At 47.2% G+C, this 17,634-nt stretch overlaps 1 protein-coding gene across 1 annotated transcript; it reads right to left on the minus strand.

Moving 5' to 3' along the window:
- Positions 1 to 2,286: 2,286 nt before the first annotated feature.
- Positions 2,287 to 17,339, minus strand: Rnf114 (ring finger protein 114). The gene is made up of 6 exons (XM_041670972.1): positions 17,162 to 17,339; positions 12,167 to 12,317; positions 8,423 to 8,529; positions 7,756 to 7,870; positions 5,968 to 6,075; positions 2,287 to 3,816 (listed from the first exon to the last, which is right to left on the minus strand). The coding sequence occupies exons 1-6, from the start codon at positions 17,302 to 17,304 to the stop codon at positions 3,751 to 3,753; spliced, it is 690 nt and encodes a 229-aa protein (XP_041526906.1). The 5' UTR covers positions 17,305 to 17,339; the 3' UTR covers positions 2,287 to 3,750.
- Positions 17,340 to 17,634: the final 295 nt, after the last annotated feature.

Below are 17,634 nucleotides of genomic sequence, written 5' to 3' on the forward strand. Positions count from 1 at the left end.
TCCATTGGCGTCCCTGTCACCAGGCACGTTCCAGCCTCAGGGACCCTACATCTAGGGCTCCCTTCTGTACAGTGTTCTTCCCAGAAGTTCCTAAGGGGCTCACCAGCTCCCTCTGCAACAAGTGTGCCTGGTGCCACTCCTTCGCCCTCCTCTCTCCCTGCCCACCCTCCTTACTGCCTCACCACCTGCCGTCCTAGGCTAGGCTTACTTTGGGTTTTTTTTTTTTGTTTAATTATTTATTTATTATGCATACAATATTTTGTCTGTGTGTGTGTGTATGTCTGCAGGCCAGAAGAAGGCACCAGATCTCATTACAGGTGACTGTGAGCCACCATGTGGTTGCTGGGAATTGAACTCAGGACCTCTGGAAGAACAGTCAGTGCTCTTAACCTCTGAGCCATCTCTCCAGCCCCCACACATAAATTTTTTAAAAAAATATTTTTTTTGTATTTGATATACATTGATGTTTTGCCTGCATGTATGTCTGTGTGGAGGGGTTGGATCCCATGGAGCTGGAGTTACAGCCTGCTGGTTGGATAAATTATAAATTTATTTATATTTCACCTTTTAAAAGCCAGGACATAACAAGACACTTTCCAGAAAGTTGCTGTATCAGAAAGATACCACCTAGTTAGTTTCAACTCCAAGATTTTTTGTTTTGTTTTTATGAGACAGTTTCTTTGTGTAGCCTGGCTGTCCTGGAACTTGATCTGTAGACCAGGCTGGCCTTGAACTCAGAGATCTGCCTAGCCTCTGCCTCCAGAGTGCTGGGATCGGGATGAAAGATCTCTGCCTGCACCCAGCTAGAGATCGGGCTTTTTAAGATGCTGGAAGACGGCTGCATGGGAGAAAGATATTCTGCTCAGGAACTAAAGCTAGATTTGGGAATAACAGGGAACTGAGGTACAAGAGTTGAAGTTGATATTCAGGTTAATTCCTGAGCAACTAGCTAGCAGATGCAAGAACAGAACATTGTCACAGTGGTAGATGTCCTTATCTTGAGGCTGGCAAGTTGGGCTGTGATGTGTGGCACTCGGGCAGAAAGTGGGGTGACGAGGGGCACACGAAACAAAACCTACAACAGCAGTAACAAACAGAACTGACTCCTTCCAAGTTACCCTGGAGCTCAATTCTCAAACCTCTGCTTACCTGACCCTCAGGGACAACTATGGGTTCACTTTCTGGTTCTTGCCTTCACACTGCACCTTCCAAACACACCTGAGACTACCTCAGGTGCAACCACCACACTGACTACTTCTGTGGTTGCCTCTTTGTCTGCTCCATATGTCCAAGGAGCCTTACTTGCATCTAAGCTGGGCCATGTCCCTCAGAACCCCCAATGCCTGGTCTCAGTCAATGGACCTTCCAACCTGACTCCTACCCATGCTCAGTCTCTTCTACTAACCTTCCCACCCTCGAACCTTAGCAGTGCTTCATGGGCAAATAACATTTGTCATCATAGGCCTCTGAACTCAGCTATATCCAGGACTCAGTTCAATTTTTTTCCCCCTTTGAGACAGTCTTACTATGTAACCCAGGCTAGCTCAAACTCAGACTCATGCTTGTCTCGACCTCCTCAGTGTTGGGATTAAGAGTGTGTGCCATCACGCCTGGACAAATGTCACTTTTGGATCTGTTCTAGTATTACAAGGGATTTTACTTCCACTGTCAACAGACCTCAAGGAAACAAATGGACATAAATGAAAACTGACCAGAGTCCAAGGCTCAACTTGGAGATGTCGCAATGAGCCATTCTCAGTCGCTAGGTGTTTCTCCTCCAAGGGTACAGTAAAGACAGGATGCACTGAGACCTCTGGGCCATATTCAAGTCTCTATAGAACCAGGATAGGATCAAAGCCCAGAAAGCCAGCCCCACAGATCCCAGGCAGCATCCAGGGCACTGTTCTGCACACTCCTTTAGATGGCTCATTGCATACCACGACCCTAGTTCATAAGGGGTCAGAAACTGGCATATATGCATACTTACAAGGACCCCACGTCTGAGCCCTTGGAACCCCTTAACTGTCTGTCTCACTTAAGTCACTGAAGGGATGGGTCTAGAGTCTGACCTGTTTCTGTGAACTCCCCACTCAGAAAGGAGAGGGTGACAATTTTTGCTATTTTTCAGAGAAGACAGGCCCAGCTGATGAAGCCTCAGAATTGACTAGAAGCCAGGCTGACTTGGGGACAGACAAGAATGCTCCCTTGGAGTAACAACTTTCTGGAGGCTGCCAAGTCCAGACTCCAGAAAAAGCTATTTAATGAAAACACATTACAGCCTGCTGGTTGGATAAATTATAAATTTATTTATATTTCACTTTTTAAAAGCCAGAACATAACACGACACTTTCCAGAAAGTTGCTGTATTAGAAATAGTTAGTGAACGTGATACAGGACAAGAGGTTCATGTTGCACTGTGGTATGGCTGTGCTCTTCTCAGTTCCTCAGGTCAAGGTTGAGTCAGACTTCCCTCCAGGTGTCTCCTGAGCAAATCTTTCCAGAGGGTACAGTGAAGAGGTGGTTATGTCTGGGCTCTTCCAACAGTAACCCTGGGAAAGTGATTCTGCCCGACTCTGCAGGTTAGGAGGATCTGAGCTAGCTCTTTCTGGCAGGCAGAGGTCTCAGCTACACCAGAGCTACAGGACAGGAAAGATGACTTACCCCCCAAGCCCTAGGTCTGTCAGAGGGTCTGTTCTGCAGATTGGCCTGGTGGTGCCCATACTGTACTCTGTAAATGTGCTGGACTTCCAGCATTTAGAGCAGAGCAGCTGCTCGACAGAGCCTCCAGCAGACTGCCTTTCTCAACTTTGGCAGGGGCCTAGCTTCCTTAACTTCCCAGCAGGGGCTTTGAAGAGACAAGTGGGTAGGACCCTGGTTTTGCCATAGCCTGTGCACTGAAAGGCAGGGTTTTAAAACACACACTTGAGCAAGAAGGGCTGTAGGACAGCAGGAATGCTCAGGTTCATCAAGTTACCAAGCAGCACATACAATAGTCAGTGCCTTCCCTCCTCCCATTACCCAAGGGCTCTCATTCTTCAGAGCAAGACTATTAGCAGATACCCAACAGAGGGGCCCAGGACCCAGCCACCTGGAACACTCAGAGTGACAGAGAACCAAAAGCCACACCACTCCACTTTCTCCCCAATTACAGATAAATGCACCCCAGCTTTGCTACCCAGCATTCCCACTACATTTCTATGGTGATACCTTATCCTATAAAGGCACTGTCAGGCATTTAAGACAGAAGCCATCAGTTCTATGGATGTACAGGTGTAGGGACACAGCAGTAACCAAAACTTCCAGCATCAGTTTGTGAAAGCCCAAGGTCACCCAAGAGGAAAAGATGAGCACAGCCCTGTCCTGGTACACAGCAGAACCCAGATACCTCAAGGGCCAAGGAAAGGAGTCCCTATTTTATTGTGCTATTCACGGCCCAGGGAAGGGCCTGGCTGGCTAGGAGGACCTAGGAGACGAACACAGGGCAGTAGGATGAATGTAGGGACAGAAGCTCTGAGGTGTGTGAGAGAAGACCATGGGACAAACAAGGTTACCAGTGGGGAAGACAAAGTCATTAAGAGCCCAAAGAAAACAGGGCTCTGCCCTAGGACCTTGTCACTCTGGGAGAAGTGACCCTGTCCAGTGCCATGGCTCATTTCCAGATCTGCATTACATGTGAGGTGTAAGAGTCAAGGGCTCACAACCTAATGCGTATTGGAAGCTCTAGAATGAGGTGGACAGTGAGGACCCTGCTCACTGGTCAATGATAGATCGTTGCAACACCTGGTTCATCATGTCATCTTCATCAACATCATAATCCTGAGGGCAGAAGACAGCAGTCTAAGTAACTGTTCACACTCAGAAGATTCAACTTCACCAGGAACCTAGCAAGACAGTCTGCTAAGGATCCCAGGCTACTGTTTAGATGCTGTGAAACCGGGAAAATTACTTCATTTCTCAGCGTCTCTGCTGTTTCATCATTAAACAAAAGTTAACAGCTTGGGGCTGGAGAGACAGCTTGGTGGTTAAGAGCACTGGTTGCTTTTCCAGGGGACCCAGGTTCAATTCCCATCACTCATAGTGGATTACAACAACCCCTATTAACTCCAGTCCCAGAGGATTGGGCACTTCTCGTCTCTGCAGGCACTGCACATATGTGGTATACAGACATACATATAGTCTAAAAAATAAAAAGTAATTTCTGGGGCTGCAGAGATGACTCAGTTGGCAAAGTGCCTGCTGTGTCAAGCACAAAAACCAAGTTCAGATCTCCACCACCCATGTAAAAGGAGGCTGAGGGTGTTGAGGTGCACACCATTAATCCAGTGCTCTACTAAGGAGACAGGGATCACAAAGACTTGCCTCACTTAACAGACTAGTCCAAGTGGAGATACCCTGTTTCAAGAATAGGGTGGAGACTGATAAAAGGCATCTGATGTTGATACCTGGCCTCTGTTCATGCATGCACAGATCACGAGTGCACATGAACACTCTCCAGCAAACAACAAAACAAAAACAAAATTCCATTCCTTCCCCAATGAGAACTCAGTGTCCCAGAGAGTACACACACCTAACACAAACTAAGTACTCAAATGCCGAATTCAGTTCATGCAGAAATAAGACAAACACACATACACTCAACTGAGGTGCCATTCCCAAGAGGCTTCAGAGGCACAGTGGGCACTACAGTTAAACAGCCATCTGGGTGAGGCAGAAGCCTACCTGAGCAGTAAAACAATCATCTCTACAGGGACAGTAAGGAGAGCCTTCAAGTTTGTACCAAATATTATACTGAGAATACGTTTTGTTCTTTGTTTTTGAGACAAGGTGTCTCCATGTAACAGTCCTAGCTGTCCTGGAACTCTCTTTGTAGACCAGGCTGGCCTCGAAATCAGAGAGGCCTCTGCCTCCCAAGTGTTGTGATTAAAGGAGTGCGCCACTACATCTGGCTTTCCTTTCCCCTCTGAAACAAGTCTCATGTAGTCTGGGCTGGTCTTGAATTCCTGATCCTTCTGCCCCCAGTTACCAAGTGCTAGGAAAACAAGAGTGTGCCAGTAAGTTAAGTTGTAACTGCCTTTTGCCAGGTGATGGTATACACCTTTAATCCCAGCACTGGGGAGGCAGAGGCAGGTGGATCTCTGTGAGTTTGAGGCCAGCCTGGTTTACAAGAGCTACTTCCAGGACAGGCTCCAAAGCTACAGAGAAACACTGTCTCAAAAAAAAAAAAAAATATCCAAAACACATACAAAGTGTAGATGAGGCTGGCCTCAAACTCAAGAGATCCACCAGCCTCTGCCTCCCAAGTGCTGGGATTAAAGGTGTGTACTGCCATCCCTGGTTAGATTTATTTTCATTAATGTATTTATGAGTATACGTGTGTGGAGGATAGAGGGGAGAATGTCACGTGTGCAGGTATCAGCAGAATCCAGAAGAGGGTGCTAGATCTCTAGAGCTGGAGTTAGAGGTGTGCTGGGCCCTCTTCAAGAGCAGCATGTGCTCTTCAATGCTGCTGCTCTAGCAGGGCCGTTTTGTGTTACTGTCTTACATCGCTGGGGACAAAACCCAGGATGTCTTGCATGGCAAAGGCTCTACCACTAAGCCATATTCCAAGGACACATTTACACTTCCAGGTAGTTGGAGTTGCAATCCCTGTCAGTTTGTGGGCCATTTCTATTCACTGCCTTGTCCTTGGACAGTCAACCTGAGTGTAAACCAACTAAGTTCTCTAAGGAAATCAAACACAGCAAAAGTGGGCAAAATTGGGAGGCAGAGTAGGGAAAAGAAAAGAGGAAGTCTCACAGCTGGAAAACTGCCAGGACATCCTAAATCCTACTCTGACACCCGTGAAGAGACATTGTGCAACTTCCCTCTGGGACCGAGAGTTCTTTAAGCCTGAATAGTGCCCCAGGCTGCTGCTCCTTCCAGAAAATTAAGCAACAGTGTTGTCCCCTGGGGTGGGTAAAGACTCACCACAAAAGTATCATAGGAAAAGCGGTGGCGGCGTTGGATATGTTCCATGAAGTTGGCGCTGCGGTAGCTGGGGTCTCCCCAAGGCATAGAGGCACATATGGGACAAACCTGCCAGGAGGAAGCAAGGTGCTGTGACCTGACGCCTGAGCTAAACCTGGCCCTCTGTGACCTCTGCTCAGCCCCCTTTCTTCTAGGACAGCTTTACTGACAAGTCCAGGTACAAGGCCTGGTCACTCTACCCCATAAACATGAAGCAACCCAGAAAATACTGTCTATTCAATTCAAACAAGATGTGGGAATGGGTACGGGCTCGTAAAATGATGAATGACTGATCCCCACAAAGTAAAATTCAGCTTTACACTAATGCTAACAAAGTAAAGGCCCGAATGACAAAGATAAGGCCTAAAGTATGCACACGAAAAGCCAATCTGAGCAGGCACATAGAATATACCTCTAACCCCAGCACCAAAGAGGGAGAGGAAAGAGGATCAGGGAGTTCAAGACCAGCCTGGGCTATAGAAGTGATTTGGGGGGGGGGGGGGGCTGGAGAGATGGCTCAGTGGTTAAGAGCACTGACTGCTCTTCCAGAGGACCAGGGTTCGATTCCCAGCACCCACATGGCAGCTCACAACTGTCTGAAAATGCAGTTCCATGAGATCTGACACCTTCATACCAATGAACATAATAAAGTTAAATAAATAAATAAAAAAAGAAAAAAAAAAAAGAAGTGATTTGGGGGCAATGACAGAGCATGCTGCCCTGGCTCAGATGAGAGTGGAGAAGCACTGGGACGGACATTGCACGTGGCCAGCTCCTGACTCTCCCCTTGATTTCCCAGCTCTGTTCACTGAACTCAACAGGCAGCAGACTTCCTCACCTGCACACCATCCCAGCTTCCTCCTTAGTCCAAGAGGCAAACACGGTTTCCTTAAACTCAAAAAAGCTCATGTTTGCCTCCTTGAATCCAAGCCACCAACTCCATTTCAGCTCTCCAAGTTCAACATACCCCTGCCTTAACTAAGCTTGGTCACCCTACTTTCAGGCCTTTCAGAGGTCACCTTTCACTTTGGAACCTGGAAGACCATCCTTAGCTGGAGCTGGCCTCCCCTTCTTGAGCTGATTGCAGACCCCTGGTAGGTGCTGGGACAGTCAAGTCTGGAGCCAATAGCTGTGAGCCTAGCTAGATCAGGAGGCAGAACTTGCTTTCTCACTTCCCCTCTGACTGTCTATGAATAAGAGCACCCAATCTTGAATAGGGCTAAGAGCTTGCATCACCTCTACCAATTATGACAGCACCACACTTATCTTGACAGCTTCTGAGCTGGTGACATGGCTTAATGGCAAAACACTTGCCTATAATAGGTAAGGCAGGGTTCAACCACCAGGACAACAAAGAAATAAAAACAAAATATCCAGAGCTGGGCATGGTGGCTCAGTGCAATCCTGACACTTGGAAGGTGAAGCAGGAGGATCAAAAATTCAAAATCACCCCTGGCTACAAGATGAGTTTGAAGCCAGCATAACCTACTCGAGACTCTTTGTTGTTGTTTAAGCGATTTTTAAAGAAAACATTAAGATATATGCTGAAGAACTTAAAAGGGAAAAGGTCATAGTATCTGTAACTTCCTAAATGGCTCATCAAAATCATACATATATGTATAGAACACAAACACAGTTAAGCACATTTTAGCAAACTGCTGTGAGGTGAAGGCTAAGACTTCATTGTACAATCTAGTAATTTTCTGCATGTCTGATTTTTTACCTACTCAAAGAAAAGGTAATTCTTACCACAGACTTGGTATCCGTGCTGTGTGACAGTTTGCAGTGCTCCACAAGTCCTTCCTGATCAAAGTTCTTCTCAGGACAGTAAGGACAAGGAAAGGTGTACCGGTTTGGGATATTTCTGGGAGGTGAGATACAAAAGAGCACCCTGAGAACCATTCCATACAATCTCAACCATTGCCCAATCCAATGATCCTGTTTGAGTGGAAGTTCCACCTCAGTTCCCCCTCCTCCCTCTCCAAACCCTACCCTCAGAAAGCCTGCCACAGGTGGCTCCTCCCCCTGAGATGCTCAAGACCATGCCCACAGGGTATTTAAGAAGCAGTCCTGTTCTCCCCCAACCCTCCCCACCCACCCTTCCCACACACTGGGAGTTGCTTTGCTCAAATTAAACTTGGTTTTATTAGTTCGGCCTGATATGATTTATTGCATCAGTGGAAAGATTTAATATAGGGGCATGGACTACCTTTCAGAACCAAGACCATCACGCGCCAGAGGTGAGTGTTTTGATATCAGCACAGTTAACACATGAAGACATTCCCCCACCCCAGAACCTCTCATCCTTAGCCAGCACCAGTGATCACATCTCTCCAATTCCCCATATCTTCACACCTAAATCCTCCTCCAACACAAGCATCTCACATCTTTCTGGGGCGAGTAAGTCATTCATTACCTTGGCTGAAGGGACGCATCCTTGGTGGTAGCCTTCACACCTTCCATGATGTAATTCTGGTATTTGGAACATGAAGCCACGTGGGCTCGGATCTTAGATAGGATGAACTTGAATATAAAGAGCGGGACCAAGAGTTAGTGAGGAACTATTAAGAAATGATCCCAAACTAGGGGTAGGATAACTAGATCACATGATGGGTTAAGAATCAGAGAACTCCTGACTATGCCAGTGGGCAGAAACCAAACAGCTACGGCCTTTCTCTATAGCGGGATGGCTGTTTCACCTTGCTTATATCTGCTTCCACTATGAGGTCACTCTCTCCATCTGCTCTTGGCTTACTGACATTTTCCAAATCCAGTGATGCTTTAAAAAGTATTCTAAACTCTATTTTGTGCGTGTGTGTGATCTGTGTGGAGGACACACAAGGTGCTGGTCCTTTACCTTGAAACAAGGACTTTCATGACTATGTAAGCCAGGCTGGATGTCCCACAAGCTTCTGCTGATTCTCCTGTGGAATTACAGATTCTGCTATTGCCATCTCTCTGAACTCAGGCCTCAGGTGTCAGAATTAGGCACCAAGCACCATTAACTGCTAAGTCATCTCACTGGCCCTACACTCACACATTTGAATTTCTCTTACCTAGGCATGGTGGTGCACATCTGTGATCTCAAGGACTCTGGGAGGGTAAGACAGGAAGACTACCAAGAGTTCCAGGCTAGTTTAACCTACACAGAGATGAATCGTATTTTGGTCTGCTTCCAACTGTACCTTTGTTGTTTTGCATTTATTACCCAAGTTGGCCTGAAGAAATCCTCTTGTCTCAGCCTCCCCAGGAAAGAATATAGACACATGCTAACACACTTGTGTGAGAACTCTTAAATATGCAAAATGAGAAAGGAAGAGAGAAAGATTTGGGGGGCACATCTAACATACAACCATCTATTTTTATTTTGCTTTGTGACAGGGTCTCATGTAGTTCAGGCTGACCCGGAACTTGCCATACTCCTGCCTCTACCTTCCCAGTGTTGGTTGGTATTGCAGGCACGTGCCAATAACATACTGCTTTACAAACCTTACAAACAGAGAAAAATTAAAGCACACAGGGGAGAAGAGTGTGCATGAGAAAAGAAAGATTGAAGTCAGTTTGTTGAGATTCAAAATGAAACTGTGAGGATACAGGGTTCCGATTCCAGATCTACAGGCACTGGCCAGAGCGCACTGACTCAGATGCCAACCTTGGAGCTGGCCCAGAGCACTCACTCAGCTGTCCACCCAGGAGCTTGAGAATAAATGTGGGAACGAGCCTATAAGAGTCTCACTGTACACCCAAAACTAAAGCCCTCTGAATAGATGGAGGAGAAAGCTGTATCCATTCTATAGCCATCTACACTACAACACTCAAAGTTCAGAATTCAAGGTTATTCCCCTATATACTGAGTCTGAGACCAGCCAAGGCTGTACGAGATCCTGCATAAAAGAACGAAGAGAAGAGCTGGAGAGAAGGCTCAGTGGTTGAGAGCTAGGTCAGCTCTTCTAGAGGACCCAGGTTCAATTCCCAGCACCCAATGGGCAGCTGTCTATAGTTACAATTTCAGGACATCTGGCATCTTCATGCAGACATACACGAAGGCAAAACACCAATACACATAAAATAAATCTTCAAATAAAAGGGAGGCGGGACTGAAACTTGCTAAGTATGATCACTCACATTCGTAATCCCAGCACTTCAGAAGTAGAGGCAGAAGATCAGCTTAAAGCCAACCTTGGTCATATGAGACTATTTTATTTTGTTTTTACTTTTTAAAAAACAATAAAGGGCTGGAGATATGGCTCAGTGGTTAAGAGCATTGCCTGCTCTTCCAAAGGTCCTGAGTTCAATTCCCAGCAACCCACATGGTGGCTCACAACCATCTGTAATGAGGTCTGGTGCCCTCTTCTGGCCTGTAGGGATACATGTAAACAGAATATTGTATACATAAAAAACAAAAAACAAACAAAAAAAACAAAACAATAAACCACCATCCTGTGCATAGTGGTGTAAACATTTAATCCCAGCACTCAGGAGGCAAAGGCAGGTGAATCTCCATGAATCTCAGGCCAGCCTTGTCTACGACACAAAGAGCTCCAGAACAATCAGGACTATACAGAGTAACCTTATCTTAAAACAAAGACAAAAACAAAAACAAACCAAAAACCAAAACCAGTTGGTGGTGGTGGCAGCACACTTGGGAGGCAGAGGCAGATGGATCTCTGTGAGTTCGAGGTCAGCCTGGTCTACAAGAGCTAGTTCCAGGACTGGCTCCAAAGCAACACAGAGAAACCCTGTCTCGAAAACAAAAACAAAATAAAAAAGAACAAAAATAAAGCCAACAAACCAAATAAGCCAACCAGGGATTAGCATTGAGATTGTCAGAGTAAACAAAAGATAATGAGATTCAGATGGTTGTGGTGACTTGTGCCTATTAATTTTGCAGCACTTAAGAGGCAGAGGCAGGTGGAACTCTGAGTTTAGTAAGTTCTGAGCTAGCCAGGATTACATGGTGAGACCTTGCCTAAAAAAGCAAAACTAAAAATAACAAGATGACATACAAAGCTATCTAGTAAGTAAAACAAGAATTTCAAATATAAAAAGATGAAAGAAGCAAGGGTGTACCCTCACTGTGTGTTTGTACACATTTACACTGATGTCTGCCTAAAGGGTACAAAGTGCTGAGCAGCTTTTTAAATGTAAAACTCTTCTCCAGCCTCAGCCTGGGTACCAGGATCACAAGTGTACACCACCACATAGCAAACTGAATCCCTTTCAAGAGGGGATCTATGATGGAACACACAGTGGTGTTTTATTTATTTATTTTACTGTCTAGAATAAAAAATTGTATGACTTAAAAACCAACAAGGAAGATAAAGTACAAGTTATCTGTGCTCCCAGCAGTAGTGATTAGCGCAAGCACAGGGCACAGTGATGTGTCCCTGAGAAAATGCACAGCACAACCACATTTCACTGGTAGGTAGACACCGGTGGTACGTGCTCCACCTCACATCTACTCAGGAGTCTTTTGAGGGCTAAAACAGATCCAGTACATTTATAACTCTAGTGATGATTTTTTTTCTTTTTTTGAAGCAGTCTCATGTATACCAGGTTGGCTCTGAATTTCAGATCCTCCTATTACACATAGGGTGCTGGGATGGAACCTAGGGCTTCTTGCACGCTAGTAAGTACTCTACTGAATTATATCCACAGCACCAGATGTTTTGAGCCACTAATTTCATTTTATATTTTTTAAAAATAATGAAATACCCTTATATCCTATTAAAATAGAATGCAAACAAGAGAGTTAACACTTTCTCACGTAGGTCTTCGGTAACCCAAGCTGATTTAGGACTCCTGGCTTTGCTGCTTCTGTCCCCAAGTCCTTAGAGTAGAAGTGTTTACCACTCCCCAGCTGAAGATGGGTCTTTTATGAGGGTGGGGGTTTATTTCTATAAATTTCAAAGGTAAAATGTATAAATCACTAAACTAAATCAACTCATGGGGAAAAAAACCACCCAGCAAGGTCATGGGTGGAAAAAACCCAGCAAGGTTATGGGGGGAAAAAAACCCCAACCCAGCAGCACAGCGACCACCACAAACAGCAGGCATGCATTTGCGCTGTTAGTCACTCCTCGGCTCTAACTTTAGACATTTGTACTGTTTTACCATCTCATCACTGAAAGACAAGGACTCTCCACGTATGTCCACATACATTCTTACGGCAGCCATGGCAAGAAGTCTCTGTGCTCTCGATCTGTCGCTCGAGCTCCACAGCTCGGACGCCAGGTGCCAGAGCGCTGCGACACACCCCACAGACAGGTTTCTTCGGCTTCAGACATTCCTGCAGGCATGCAGAGCAAAAGCTAGAACAAGACATACAGAGAACCTGTCATGCAAAGAGACAAGACAACAAAAGTGGATCAACTCTTTAAAAGACACCAATGAATAATGGATTTGAACAGCCTACTTCCTACTCATTCAAATAAAACACTAGCCGGGCGGTGGTGGCGCACGCCTTTAATCCCAGCACTCGGGAGGCAGAGGCAGGCGGATCTCTGTGAGTTCGAGGCCAGCCTGGTCTACAAGAGCTAGTTCCAGGACAGGCTCCAAAACCACAGAGAAACCCTGTCTCGAAAAACAAAACAAAAAAAAAAAAACAAAAAAAAAAAAAAAAAATAAAACACTAAGTGCTTTCAGGACAGAAAAAAAACTGCACACACACTCTACACTATGTAGAAAAAGGAATTATGCTTATTATGCTTGAGCCTTCAAAGCTTAGTTCCTGTCACTAGGGATAGGGAGTCTTGGTGGGGTTTCCTGACCCCATTTGCTTCTGTGTGAAATTGAAGACATCATACCCACCTGGAGTATTGCTGGAGAACAGCCCATGAATAGCAAACACTTAGCTGGGTGTCATGCATGTGTGATACAGTATGTGGAACTGCTAACTCTCAGAGGTGAACGAAAAGCACGGGTACACACAAACCCAGGGGAGCTAATTATAACTTCTTGGGGCCCATCAGACCTCAGAGGCAGCCTCTGGATCAGCCTTTAAAAAATTGCAATAGACCGCTGGGTGGTGGTGGTGCATGCCTTTAATCCCAGAACTCAGGAGGCAGAGGCAGGCAGATCTCTGTGAGTTCGAGACCAGTCTGGTCTACAAGAGCTAGTTCCAGGACAGGCTCCAAAGCTACAGAGAAACCATCTCAAAAAACTGAAAAAACAAACAACAACAACAAAAAAAAAAACCTGCAATAGACAAAGGAAGAATACTCTATGACCTCAAGCCAAAAATTGTTTTTCAGTCAAGCATGGTGTGGGGGAAAAAAAAGAAAAAAAATTTTTTTCAGTCCTAGCACTCGGGCAGCAGAGGTAGGAGGCTCTGAGTTCGAGGCCAACCTGGTTTATATAGCAAGTTCCAGGACTGCCAGGGCTACACAGAGGGAGGGACCCTGCCTCAAAAAAAACAAAGCAAACAAATATCAATTCTAAATTCAAAAGTGTCAAGGGAACTTTACTCCCAGGGATGCAAACTAAACAGTGAAAAGAGGATATTGGGGGGAGGGGGCGTTCAGGCTGAAAATTCTCTAAGTACTCAGGAAACCAAATTCTAAAGTGTTTCTTTTTTTTTTTTTTTTAAAGATTTATTTATTTATTATGTATACAACATTCTGCCCGCACGCCAGAGGAGGGTGCCAGATCTCAGTACAGATGGTTGTGAGCCACCATGTGGTTGCTGGGAATTGAACTCAGGACCTCTGGAAGAGCAGCCAGTGCTCTTATCCTCTGAGCCATCTCTCCAGCCCCCTCTAAAGTGTTTCTTGAAAGGTGGTGGTAGTGCATACCTTCAATTCCAATACTTGGGAGGCAAAAGTTTTTCTCAAAAGCAGGTCAAAGGTTTAAAGCAAGATACTAACATCAAATCCAAGTTTCAGGAAATCGGTTCTGGTGCACTGCAGACAACAGCACACTTTGTGAATGTGAAGACTGACGAGGAAGACAGTGCAACCCTAATGAGTGACTCGGGCAGTCACAGAAGCACACTGTGAGCCAGAGCCAGAGGCAGCACCTGCTGGCTCACTGAGTTGGAAGAAGAGAAGAGCAAGGTGGTGATGCTGAGGAGAAACACAGGAAGAATGGCTATGAAGGCCAGGGCACCACACTACTCAGCCACTGACACATTGTACAGTTCCATTGACAAAATCTGATGAAGAGCCCAGGATATGCGTTTAAAGCACAGCTGATCTGTTTTTTACTTTCTTTTAAGAAATCTTTAGGGGCTGGAGAGATGGCTCAGTGGTTAGGAGCATTGCCTGCTCTTCCAAAGGTCCTGAGTTCAATTCCCGGCAACCACATGGTGGCTCACAACCATCTGTAATGAGGTCTGGTGCCCTCTTCTGGCCTGCAGACATACACACAGACAGAATATTGTGTACATAATAAATAAATATTTAAAAAAAAAAAAGAAATCTTTACACTCGGGAGGCAGAGGCAGGCGGATCTCTGTGAGTTCGAGACCAACCTGGTCTACAAGAGCTAGTTCCAGGACAGGCTCCAAAAATCACAGAGAAACCCTGTCTTGAAAAAACAAAAAACAAACAAACAAAAAAAAAAAAACAAAAAAAAAACTTTATCATTTGTTAGGCAAAATTCTAGTATAGCCTGGGAGTCCTAGTCATTTACCTGAGGGCAGAGTGGTGAGTCTGTATGATGATATACACATGTACACATAAATTTTGTTTTGAGACAGGGTTTCTCTGTGTAACAATCCTGGCTGTCTTGGAACTTGATTTGTAGACTAGGCTGGCCTTGAACTCACAGAGTGCTGCCTGTCTCTGCCTCCTGAATGCTGGGATTAAAGACACTGACCACAATGTTACTTTATTTTATTTTTGGATTTTTTTTTTAATATTTATTTATTTATTATGTATACAATGTTCTGTCTGTGTGTATGCCTGCAGGCCAGAAGAGGGCACCAGACCTCATTACAGATGGTTGTAAGCCACCATGTGGTTGCCGGGAATTGAACTCAGGACCTTTGGAAGAGCAGGCAATGCTCTTAACCGCTGAGCCATCTCTCCAGCCCCCTATTTTTGGATTTTTTGAGACAGGGTTTCTCCGTAGCTTTTGGTTCCTGTCCTAGAACTAGCTCTTGTAGACCAGGCTGGCCTTGAACTCACAGAGATCCGCCTGCCTCTGCCTCCCGAGTGCTGGGATTAAAGATGCGTGCCACCACTGCCCGGCTTTTTTTTTTTTTTTGAACAATGTTATATTTTTAAATTGAAGAAACCACAGTCACTTCTTACGGTGATGGAGAATAAGGATAACACCACAGGAAGTGCCTCTGAAGAGGTGACACTGAACTGCAGGTCACAAAGACCTGGACAAAGAGTGTCACAGAGATGACACCAAACATGATGGAAAGTGTCAAGAGTAGACAAGAAGACCTTTGGGACAATGATGTGACAGATCACACAGAGAAAAGGCAAGGAAGGCAGGGCCTTTGCAAAAGCCCACCCAAAGAGTAACTCCAGACAACAGAGGAAGCCCATCCAGCATGCAGATAAAGCAGCTTATTTAATGGCCTATCACAAGCTCACCAGCCTTGGGTATGCCTGAGTTATATCCTGACAAGGAAGCAGCTTCTAAACTGCCTGTGCCCTGAGCTTTCAGTTTCTACTTCCTAGAAATGGGGCTGTTTCTTTAGCTCCTAGCTATCTGCACTCCACCCAGACCACAGAGGATGTAGCCACTCGGGCCTGGATCCGAGTTTCATAAAAAGCAAAGGTTCCGACCACAGCTGTGAACAATCAACTAGGTAGAGCAGAGGGCACGTGGAGAAGGCTCTCTCAAGGTGTGTCTGACTTCGGGCAACACCAAACTGACCTCTGACCTAGGAAAAAGTCAAGGAAGCCTCAAATTTGGCTGCTTTTCAATCTGGTTAAGTTTGTTCGCAAAGTTAACAGCTGCACACCACTCTTGCAATGCTTTCCTACTGCATGCGACCGACACCACAGCTTCATCATTAGCAATTTTTTAAAAACTATGATGTGTGTGTATCACGAATGCGCGCGAGGGCAAATGTGTATGCCACTTTTAGGAGTCAATTCTACCACGTGGCTCCCCAGGAGTGAACTGTCATCAGGTTTGGTCAGCCATCTCACCGGCCACTACCTACTATCATCTTCCTGGGCTGTCAACCTTAGCGTCAAATCGCCTTCTTACTGTACCCCGAAGCCAGCACACAGAGGGCATGCAGACAGACACTCCAGTTGACTGCGAGGGGTCTAGGGGACACCTACAGCGCTGAGCAAAGGATTACATTAAGGGGGAGGAGGCATGGCACCCCTGTTCTTGTGGTCCCTACATGGTGCTCCGGGTACTGAAAAGCAAGCAAAGCCTCCACAGGAGAGCAGGGAGAGACTATGCCAGGTCGAAGCATGAACACTGGTGGGGAGGAGATGGGGCCAGGTCACCTACACCTCAACTACGGCTGGGATGGAGCTCGGAGCTCCTGGGAAGGCTGGCCTGGCCCCGCGCGGGCAGAGGGTCTGGGCTAAACCAGACCTGGAGAGCCACCTGGGGACAGCCGGGCAGGTGAGGCGGCTCCAAGCCAACCTTCAAAGTTTATTCACCTGGGAAAGGCTGGCCCGCACAGGACGGCAGTGGGAACGCCTGCAGGGCCCAGAGGGTGCCGGTGTTGGGGAGATCGTCAGGACCAAGCCTAGGTAATAATCGGTGAGCGGGGCCACGGAGAAAATGAAGCAGGTGGTGGCGTGTCCCCAGTCCCTGCAGTTGAGGGGAGTGTCAATGTGCCAGGGTGGAACTGAAACCCCGCTGTACGGTCCCAGCCCCGAGGACAGCCCAGGCCGCCCGCGCTCAGCTCCGGAACCGGCTGACACAGCCCGGACAGTGACACGGGGCTCCGGGCCACGCGGGCTTTGCTACGGCCGGAACGAAGTGCGCCCCCGTGAGTGTCCCGCCTCCGGGCAGCGGCTAAGGCCAAGCCCCCCGACGCTTCCCCTCCGTTCGGGGCTCGCCCGGTGCCCGCTATCGATTCTAGCCGCCCGGCGGGGGCCCCGCTTGACCGCCCGGCAGTCACGCGCACACTTCGGCGGCACGGTCCGCGGCGGGTGGGGCGTGACGCCGAGGCTCGAGGGCACCGACCGGCCGCCCCGTCCCGTCCCGCCCGGCGCCCGCCACTTACACGTGACCGCAGGGCACCTGCATCGGCTTCTCGAACACTTCCAGGCACACCGGACACGTGAAGCGGCTGAGGGGGTCAGTATCGGACGCGGGCGTTGCCAACTGCGCGGCTACACCGCTGGCTCCCTGCTGCGCCGCCGCCATCTTGCCGCTGTGGAGCACCAGCACCGCTCGGCGAGAGAAAGAAACGCCGGGGGGCGGGGCTGTCGGCGTCTGCGCACGCGCAAGGGGCGGGCCCGGGGAGGTGGGCGGGGTTGGAAGCCGCAGTCGTGCACGTGTGCTGTGGCCGCCCGGTGAAGGTAGGTTCTGCCCTGGCGGCCACCCAGTCTCTCCAAGCCCACAAGAACTCGCACCAGGAATGTGTATGATTACCCTTGACCTTAACCAACTCACCAACTTTCCCAGGCGAGCTTTGAACTTTCCAACCTCCTGCCTCAACCTACCAAGTAGTTGGAGATATAGACGGCACCACCA

The sequence above is a fragment of the Microtus oregoni genome, unplaced genomic scaffold (assembly GCF_018167655.1).
Source record: "Microtus oregoni isolate MIOR12 unplaced genomic scaffold, Mior012 000020F_ref0000438, whole genome shotgun sequence".
NCBI lineage: Eukaryota > Metazoa > Chordata > Mammalia > Rodentia > Cricetidae > Microtus > Microtus oregoni.